General features: G+C 37.3%; 1 protein-coding gene and 1 long non-coding RNA gene across 21 annotated transcripts in view; one reads left to right on the top strand and one right to left on the bottom strand.

Annotated features, from left to right (window-relative positions):
* LOC145243887 (uncharacterized) overlaps window positions 1–10,746 on the top strand; it is a 1,140,095-nt gene that overhangs the window by 1,112,442 nt on the left and 16,907 nt on the right. For all 20 annotated transcript variants that reach the window (XM_080106980.1, XM_080106982.1, XM_080106985.1 and 17 more), the window contains one exon: window positions 2,607–8,360. In XM_080106980.1, coding sequence (XP_079963106.1) covers window positions 2,607–8,339 — 5,733 coding nt within the window. In that variant the 3' untranslated portion in view covers window positions 8,340–8,360. The remainder of the gene's footprint in view (window positions 1–2,606; window positions 8,361–10,746) is intronic.
* LOC145243891 (uncharacterized) overlaps window positions 1–10,746 on the bottom strand; it is a 213,011-nt gene that overhangs the window by 160,801 nt on the left and 41,464 nt on the right. The gene's annotated exons all lie outside the window — the stretch shown is intronic.

Raw genomic sequence — 10,746 nt, forward strand, 5'->3', positions numbered from 1 at the left:
TTTTTATTGAGGTATTTTTTGTTTAATTTTATTCTTGCTTTTTGAGATGAACGAAATCTATTGAGAAAAACATGAATTTCTTTACTTTCATATTTGAATTCATCAAACTACTGTTCTTATCTTGAGTGTCATTTTTACAACAAAACTTCTGACCTTCTTCAGGTGTATCTTGTCGAACTCGGGAATTTGGAAAACATGAAAATGACACTTGAGATGGGGAAAGTAGTCCAAATAATCCAAATAACGAATCCTCATCTAAAAAATTCAGAAACATAATTGTTATGGGGTTAAATGGTAATAAGAACGAAGGAACACAGGACTTTTAGGAACGAAACACGTATTCACATATATTACAGGCAAAGCGAGTTGAGCAATACCATTCCTCAACGGTAGGGCATTTGCACACGACCTTCTTGGCTGAGTGCCAATCTCTGACTGCCGGGCACCGGTACTCGATACCGGAAGCGACGTCATGAGATAGTCCATTAATCCTATAGAGGGGCATCTCCAACAATAATATGAATTTCTTTACTATAATATCTTTAATACATTTCATTTATTTTATGAACCTATAATTGCCCCATTTGAGTCCCAAAAGGAAAATTTCAATAATTTTTTTAATTAAAATTTTTTAATTTAACCCTTATTGAAACTTACTTGAATGTTCTAAGTATTAAGATATCGATTTCTGTAGCACACAGATATTAATTACACACATACAATGAAAATTATAGAAATTTTCCAATGTGATGAAAATGAAAATGGAAAAATAAAATTATGTATATATTCATCAACGTTTCCTCTTTACTTCACGAATTTCTCAAAATGATTGATTTGAAGAAACAACATGCAGGTACAATATTTGAAAATATTTGGTGTGTCTATGATGTAAAAGGAATTGTTATCAACGAAACCCAGTTGTTAGAATTCAATAAATGTGGTGCGATAATGACATGTAAAGAATGCTTTTGTCTTTTTTTTTGAGCAAATCATAGTCGTCAGAATTCAAAATGTGTGATCCATTTATGTATGAATGAGTGATTTTTGGGGGTAGGCAAACTCCTTGGCCTAACCTTCACAGGAAAAATGAGTTGGAACAATTACATTGAAGGCATTGCCAGGGCCGCTGCAAGAAAGGTGGGCTCTCTTTACCGTGCTAGACAACTACTTCCACCCAAAAGTATCCTGTACCTCTATAAGGCAACCATTCGCCCATGTATGGAGTATTGCTGTCACATTTGGGCTGGTGCATCTGCTACTAGTCTCTCGCTCCTTGACAAGGTTCAAAAGAGAGTCGCAAACCTGATAGGCCCTGAACTGGCATCTAAGCTTCAGCCTCTGTCCCATCGACAAAATGTTGCATCCCTCTGCCTGTTCTACAAATATTTTAATGGTGAATGCTTTGACGAACTGCAATCATTTGTGCCCCCATGACGTGAGCACCCTCGACAAACCCGACAGGCTGCTAAATCCCACCCCCACACTGTAGAGATCCCTAGATGTAAAAGATCTTTCTACTCCAATAGTTTCTTCCCCAGAACCGCTAGACTTTGGAATTCCATTCCAGGTCCCTGCTTCCCCAACTGTACTGACGTGCAGAAGTTCAAGTGTAATGTGAACCGACATCTTGCTGCCCAAATCCCTACATAGTACCCCAGAAGTTGTTGCCCCTGATAGTAGCCCCCTACACCAAAGTGGCAATTTGCCTTGTTTGGGGTGAAAATGTAATATAAAAAATTTAAAAAAATAAAAAAAAATAGCTAGCTTGAATCTAAATTAAAAAATAAGTGTAATATGTATTTATGTATTGCAGAAGTTCACAATTTCTTCCAGTAACTAATCTTTTTGCTTTTTTTATTTTTTAATTCATTTTGTAATTCTTCTTTGTATGCTGTTTTATCTCAGTATTATGTTCCAATTTCTATTTCTTGACATGAAAGCCCAGGTTTCAGTGCAATACTCTGTATGAAGACATTATATATTTTTAAAACTACATTTGGCTTGTTTGAAATATTTTTAATCATTTATCGAATCATTCGATTTGGACTCAATACATTTGACCAGGATTTCTAAAAGTGGGCTCCACAGAGCCCTGAGGCTGAGGGACTCCGCAAGTCCTTTCCCAAAGATGACCAAATGCTTTATATGGAAAACTTAAATAGCTGCAGACATTTAATTACTGATCTTTTTTACAGGAAAGAGATATGATACATAACTACAGGTGTAAAGAGTTTCAGGATGGTTCATGAAAATAAAATAAAAAATGCAACAATTTTTGATTAATCAAAAACCAAAAATGGCTGTAAACATTATCATTAGTTAGTGTTTAAATTTGAAATGAATGTTTTTCATATTTCTTTTAGAAATTATCTTGTTAGTGCTCTGTGAAAAACCTTTGCCCTGCTCAGAGGCTCTATGGTATCCTGATGTTTGGGAAACCCTGCATTAGAAAATGATTGTTAGTTAAATTCCAATTCCCATTTAATTTGCGTTTTTTATCTTTGCTGTTTAATGTATATTAAAGTTCCTGTCCCTTTTCTTATATTTACTCTTGTTCTTTATGTATGTGTGACTAACACTTGATACTAATGTTTACTAACTGGCAGGAAAATGCTGAAATCCTGGACGCTGCACCCACTGAACCAACAGCCATTGATGCTTCACCTAAGAAGGAAGAGACCGGATCTTTAGAAAAAGACAAAACAGATGATGATGCACAGAAAGTGGAGGAGACGAGTCAACCTCCTACCCCACTTGAGGTAATGAGTGAAATTAGCAATGAGCGATTTAATGAGTCTGCCAAAGATCAATTAAATGAATTAAATAATAATGTGCAGTATGACAGTTCTCTTCCTGAACAGCGTAATGAAACATCAAATGAGCAGTTCAATGAGTTTTCCACAGGGCAGTTCAGTGAATTGCCCCACAAAGATCAGTTCACTGAACTGCCGAATGAACAATTCAGTGAAATGCCAAAAGAAATGAGTAACGAAAAACCAACAGATCAGTTTGAGCAAAGTCCACAAGCTGCCATTGAGATCTCCAAAGACGGTTTCAACCAACAAAGCCAAGAACATGTCACAGATGAAATTTCTCAACAGACCGGTGAATCACATGCTGGTACATTTAATGAAAAACAGACTCAAGATCAACCACAGAGTCACCAGACTAGTGACCAGTTCATCCAGCAGACATCTGGGCAAATTGAAGATTATAACCAAGGGAATGCACATCAAAGTGATCCGTTCCATCATCCTATTAGTGATTCTGTTCATGACCATCCTGATGGACATACCGATCAACAAGTTATTGATCAACCCCAAACAGTGATACACGATGAAAGTCATAAGAATTCAGAAGAAAAATCAGATGAACAACGGTTCATTGAACAGACAAATGCAAAAAATAACGAATCATTTCAATCAGAGTTCAATGAGAAAACTCATCCAGAATTCAGTGAAACCACTCAACACCAATTCCATGAAAAACCCCTTGAAGAAATAAGCATGCCAGCTCAACCCCAATACACTGAATGCAATGATCCATCCCAGTCTCAATTCACTGACCAACCCCAGGATAAACTCAGTGAATCAACCCAACAACAATTTATTGAACAAACTCAAGAAAAGCTTAATGAACAATCTTTGCCCCAAATACCTGAACAGCATCATGAAAAAGTAAGTGAACCCACACAGCCTCAATTCCCTGAACAAACAAATGAAAAGATGAATGAGCCACCTAAGCCCCAATTCCCTGAAGAATCTCATGATACTTTCAATAAACCACATCAACCCCAATTGTCTGAGCAATCTCATGATAAGATCAGTGAATCAACTCAACAATTCCCTGAACAAACCCATGAAAAGACTCATGAGCCACAAAAACCTCAATCCCCTGAACAACCCCATGAAAGTGTTCATGAACCTCAACAACCCCAATTCCCTGAACAAACCCATGAAAGTGTTCATGAACCTCAACAACCCCAATTCCCTGAACAAACCCATGAAAGTATTCATGATCAGTCCCAGTCCCAACTCCCTGAACAAACCCATGAAAGTATTCATGAACCTCAACAATCCCAATTCCCTGAACAACCCCATGAAAGTATTCATGAACCTCAACAATCCCAATTCCCTGAACAACCCCATGAAAGTGTTCATGAACCTCAACAATCTCAATTCCCTGAACAAACCCATGAAAATATTCATGATCAGTGTCAGTCCCAATTCCCTGAACAAACCCATGAAAGTATTCATGATCAGTCTCAATCCCAATTCCCTGAACAAACCCATGAAAGTATTCATGAATCTCAACAACACCAATTCCCTGAACAAACCCATGAAAAGGCTCATGAACCTCAACAATCCCAAATTCCTGAACAAACCCATGAAAGTATTCATGAACCTCAACAACCCCAATTCCCTGAACAAACCCATGAAAAGGCTCATGAACCTCAACAATCACAAATTCCTGAACAAACCCATGAAAGTATTCATGAACATCAACAACCCCAATTCCCTGAACAAACCCATGAAAAGGCTCATGAACCTCAACAATCCCAAATCCCTGAACAAACCCATGAAAGTAGTCATGAACCTCAACAACCCCAATTCCCTGAACAAACCCATGAAAAGGCTCATGAACCTCAACAATCCCAAATCCCTGAACAAACCCATGAAAGTAGTCATGAACCTCAACAACCCCAATTCCCTGAACAAACCCATGAAAAGGCTCATGAACCTCAACAATCCCAAATCCCTGAAAAAATCCATGAAAGTAGTCATGAACCTCAACAACCCCAATTCCCTGGACAAACCCATGAAAAGGCTCATGAACCTCAACAATCCCAAATCCCTGAACAAATCCATGAAAGTAGTCATGAACCTCAACAATCCCAAATCCCTGAAAAAACCCATGAAAGTAGTCATGAACCTCAACAACCCCAATTCCCTGAACAAACCCATGAAAAGTCTCATGAACCTCAACAATCTCAAATCCCTGAACAACCCCATGAAAGTATTCATGAACCTCAACAATCCCAATTCCCTGAACAAATCCATGGAAGCACTCATGAAAATATTCATGCGCAATCTGAGTCCCAGTTCCCTAAAGAAACTCATGAAAAAATTCATGAGCCACCACAGTCCCAGTTCCCTGAACAACCCCATGGAATCGTCAGTGAATCATTCCAACAATTCACTCAGCAAACCCAAGAAAAGATCAGTGAACCGTGTCAACCCCAATTAAATGAACAACTTCAGGAACACTTTCAGACTAAATTCCCTGAACAAAACCTTGAAAAGTTCACGGAGCCAGCTCAGTCTCAAGTTACTGAACAAAACCTTGAAAAGAGTCATGATCAGTGTCAGTCGCAATACTCTGATCAATCCCATGAAAAGTTTAATGAATCATCTCAGTCTCAATTTCCAGAACAATCTCATGATATGACAAGTGAATCAACTCAACAATTCACTGAACAAATTCAACAAAACGTCAGTGAATCCTCTCAATCCCATGAAAGGTTTGATGATTCACAACAGTCTCAATTTGCTGAACAATCCCATGGAAATATTCATGAGCAATCTCAGTCTCAATCTCCTAATCAACTACATGAAAAGCTCAATGAATCTCCTCAGTCCCAATTCGGTGAACAATCTCATGATAAGGTCAGTGAACCAATCCAACAGATGACCGAACCAACCCAAGCAATGGTCAGTGAATCTGCTCAACCCCCATTCACTGAACAATCCTTTGAAAAGATTAATGAGCAATCTCAGTCTCAGTTACCAGAACAAACCCATGAAAAGATTCATGAGCCACAACAATCTCAGTTCACCGAACAATCCAATGGAAATATTCATGAGCAATCTCACTCCAAATGTCCTGATCAATTCGATGAAAAGGTAAACCAACCTACTCAGTCTCACTTTCCTGAACAATCTCATAAGATCAGTGATTCAGCTCAACAGTTCATGGAACAAACCGAAGAAAAGATCAGTGAATCTACTCAACCCCAATTCACTGAACAATCCCATGAAAAGCTTCCTGAGTCACAACAGTCTCAATTCCCTGAAAAACCTGATGAAAAAGTCAGTGAACTTTCCCAACCACTATATACTGAATCTTATGTAAAAAACGATGGCCAGCAACAATCTAGTTTCAGTGATAATGTCAGTGCACCATCTCAGCAACACTCTTCCGAACAACCCAATGAAAAAATCTGTGAGCCACAGTTAAGTGAACAGCCCCATGAAAAGATTAATGAATTTGCTCAGCCAGAGGCTATGAAACAAAAAGTCTGTGAGGTATCTCAACAACAGTTGACTGAACAACCCTATAAAATGGTTGAACACACTGAACAAGCCCATGAAAAGGTCAGTGAGAAACCACAGTCATGCTCCACTGATCAAGCATATGAAAAAAGTCATGGCCCATCCCAAACAGATTCTAGTGAACCTGCACAGCACTTTAGTAGTGGATTCTCTGAACAAGTTGTTGAACAACAACTCAATGATCAATTAGAAAAACAATCACATGAACAAATTCATGGTCAACCCCAAACTGATCAGGGTGGACAAGAACAATTCACTGAACAATCCATCGAAAGAGTGATTGACCCTTCCAGAAACCAATTCAGTGAACCATCTCAACAGATGTTTAGTGAACACCACCAGGCAGCAGTTAGCAACCAACCGCAGTCACAATTTGATGAACAGCTGAGACAATTCAACGAACATATCAGTCAGCAATCAGAACTGAATAAGCCAGTTCAGGCACACATGGAACAACAGTCAGGCAGTGAGGCTGCCTATGAAGAACTGCATCAGTTTAATGTTCACTCACAGCTGGATCAAATCAATGATAACGTGCAGTGTCATTTCTCTGAACAAAATCAAGATTATGCCTCAGATCATCTTCAACAATCTTCGGATCCTGAATCAAGAGAAGGGTCTCCTAACTCAGTTATCGAGGCAACACATGACGTCCTCGATGAGAAATTGCCTCTGCATTTTTCGGATGAGGCTCCTCTGATGTCTACTGGTTCTATCCAGCATGATGAGCACTCGTCAAGGCAGCCTGGCGAAGAGCATTTTATGGAAGAATCCAAAGAATCCTTCTCTTCTGACTTTTGTGAGAAAAATCAATATCAGTTTGGTGAAATAATGCAACCAGAGTTTAAAGACGAAATCCACCAACAGTTTGGCAGTGAATTGATCCAACAAACAGAGGATACAAAAGAGTCGCATGACACGAAAATCAGTCAACCAAGCTTTGAGCCATTTAGTGGTCATCATCAAGGACAAAGCAGTGAGCAGCTGATCAGTGATCGAGTGAGCCAAGAAAGTCATGGGCAGCACCACGGATCAATGGCTGAGACTACTCAAGAAATAACCAGTGATCAAAAGCAACCACAAAATGATGAACCACACCAGACTTTTAATACTGATAATTCTACAAATGAAGAAAAGACAATGTTGAACAAAGAAATGACTGAGAAAAAATCTGATGATGTTGTTATGCCAAACCTGAATCAGTTCAGTGAATCAGTTATTGAAAAGAAAGTTCAAACGACAGAATCGTCCAAAGAAAGCATGGAGCAAATTTCTGGTTCCAATGATGAGAGCAAACATAAAACAGCTGAATCAGAGGCAAGGAAGGATGCCTCGCCAAAACAAGAAGATGGAAGCAAGACTGTGAGTGAGAATAACAATAATAACAACAATAATAATAATAATCCCAAAACTGCAAGTGGAGATTCATTTACATGTGAAACAAGTAAAACGGCCAAGGAAGTGGTCAGTGACCATGGCAACAAAGGAATGAATGGATTGGGGAAAGGGGGTCTTGGTGAAGTCTCTAAGGAAATGATTATCGAAGCCCATCATCAAGAGGATCTAAAAGCTGTAAAGGAAACTGTTGATGTGAACGGTTTGTCCAAAGACGATCCAAAGGATGATATGAAAGCAAGAGGTGGTGAGATTATAGTAGAGCAGGTGCATCATATGGGTAGGGGGGACACCGTGCTCCGGGAGAACCTTATGAAGACAGCTGAGAAAGATCAGAAGGTTGAGACGACAAGCAAAGATATGTGCCAGCCGACAGTAGTGGTAAAAGAAGAAAGTAGTCCCAAAATTGATAGCCATTCAACAGAGGGCAACAGCAACGGCAAAAATGAGATGACCAACCAGGCTGGACATTCGACAGAAAAAGAACCGGACACGAATGGTCACCATGGCCATCAACAACCCCAACATCCCCCACAACCCCAACAACATGAAGAGAACGTTCGGGAGCTTCCGAGCATTCCAGTGATGGATAAAAGCAGTGAGCAGCATTGAGTGACAGCAACGGCAAGACAGGTATAGAACCTCTTGACCCCCTCCCATCCAAATAATTTAGCCCTACTTCTCATCTTCCTAGTCTGTACGTTTTCCTTCTGCCGCCTCTGCCTTTTCTAATCACCCAATTGCCCCCCCCCTCTCTTTGCTCCCTGCTGCCATATTCCGAAGCCGCCTCCTTCCCGTCATCGTCTGCAACATTTATGAATCTTGATCTGCAATGCATGTTAGTGTCTGGCTTTTTATTGTTTTTCACATATCTGCATTGGATTTGCATCGTTCGTGATCAGGGAACAGACGTGGGATAAATTTGGTGTATATGTGCCTGGGAAAAACTTTATCATGGATATAATATTTTTCTTTTCTTGTATTTTTGTGGATTATCTATATCCATGTAGGTAGACAGGCCACATGTATGTATATGCACACACAGTTAATATCAATCAAGTTCAGAATGTGTTTTTTCCTAGTAAACAAAATACACACACACACACACATATATATATATATATATATATATATATATATATATATATATATAATAAAAATTTATAATTATTTTTACACCAATGGATTCTGATATTTCATGCTTTCACTATCATCAGTGTAGGAAGTGATAATTACTGCTGATCAGGAGATTCAAACCCAGTCATTAATTCCATTTTTGACTCCATTGGCAATTTTCAAAAGAATTAAGAATTAATGAAACACCTATGAATATCAAATGCAGGCATAACATAGTAAGCAGTCAGAGAGAATTCTAACGACTGGAAGTGTATATATATTTAAAGGATCTGTGTAGATTATATCTGAATGAGAAATATTAAATCCTGAACTTTAAAGAACTCCAAAACTTTTTAAACTGTAAACATGAAATAGCAAACAATTGTATTCACAGAATAAATCTTACTTTAAGATAACACACATGCATATATATATATATATATATATATATATATATATATATATATATATAGTGTAGTCATCCACAGATAGACTATTTCGCTGTATTACAGCTCTTCAGTGTGGCTAGACTAGTACCCATCCCAAGTTAATAGTCAATAGCTCTACCCACTGTCCTATGGAATCGGCATCTGCAAACGATCTCATTAAATGTCTATTTATATAAACATTTTGACTGCTACTTTACAGTACTTGATTTGTTTGCTTATTTACAAAGAGCTTTGCATTATACTAATTAAGTAGCAGGTAAAACTGTTTACAATAGTGGTCAACCTAAAAAAGGGAGGCTTTTATATAGTAGTCACCCACAAACAGACTGTTTCATTGGATCACAGCTCTTCAATGAAAAAACTAAACTAATATAACATTTACAATATAAACAAAAAATTAAAAAAAAACAAAAAACATCTAAACACACCCAGGTTAAAAATAGATCAGTTTTTAATACACAAAGGATGACAATTCACTCTTTCCATAAATAAACAAGGAAAGGTGAAATAGAAGTCAGCTGATCTTTGCCTGATAAAAGCTCGGCTATTAATTGATGATGAAAATAGAGGCAGAAATAACAAGGAATCTGATTGGTTATCCGGTAAACTTAATACCACATGTATATCTAAAAACATGTGGTAACATGAATTATGAGGATGAAATGTAGAAAATTCTGTGTAGCTTAATTGCTGTATATATTTTCATACAACTAAATTTTCATATATTGTTAATAAAACTATAATTATAGAAATATTACAAAGTTAATAATAATCAAAATCCATAAAAATAACCAAAAGGAGAACTAGGATTCTTCAGAACTCTAAAAAAAAAAAAAAAAATTAAATAAAAAATACAGTAGTTTTGTAAATAAAAATGTTTTTTGACAAACAGTACCGATAAAAACAGCATTTGTAATAATATTAAATAGATTAGTAAAAGACATGATCAGTTACAGTTTAAACATTAGGGAAAATACACAAAATAATGTAAGGCCCTGATAAACTGGGGCATTTATTTCAATGTGAGATTTTCTAATGAAAATCAACTCTTAAGGAAATATAGATATCCATTTAGTTAAGCTGAATAAAATATAGTTAAAGCTTGAATAAATCCATTATGAAGTCTGCTGGCAGGGAATGATTTCTTCTTCTCTTTACAGCACCTTTATCACAGAAAAGACGTTAATCGCTTTCTGCTGTCAAAATTTTTTAGATGTTTCTTCTGGCTAAGCAGCTTCTTTCAATACTATGCTTTACAGAGGAGGTTACAGGGATCTTTACTCTGACACTAACATGTACTCTCAAAGCCACTCATTTCACAGGGCCTTTAAGTTTTTTGTCAGGGTTTCATTTTTAAATAAATTTTACAAAACGGGAAATAAAATGCTGTAAACATTAACAAGAAAGTAGTTTACAGTTTTAACAATATTTGTTTGAATATATTTGTATATACA

The sequence above is a fragment of the Euprymna scolopes genome, chromosome 22 (genome assembly GCF_053919585.1).
Source record: "Euprymna scolopes isolate OS-2025 chromosome 22, ASM5391958v1, whole genome shotgun sequence".
Lineage (NCBI taxonomy): Eukaryota > Metazoa > Mollusca > Cephalopoda > Sepiida > Sepiolidae > Euprymna > Euprymna scolopes.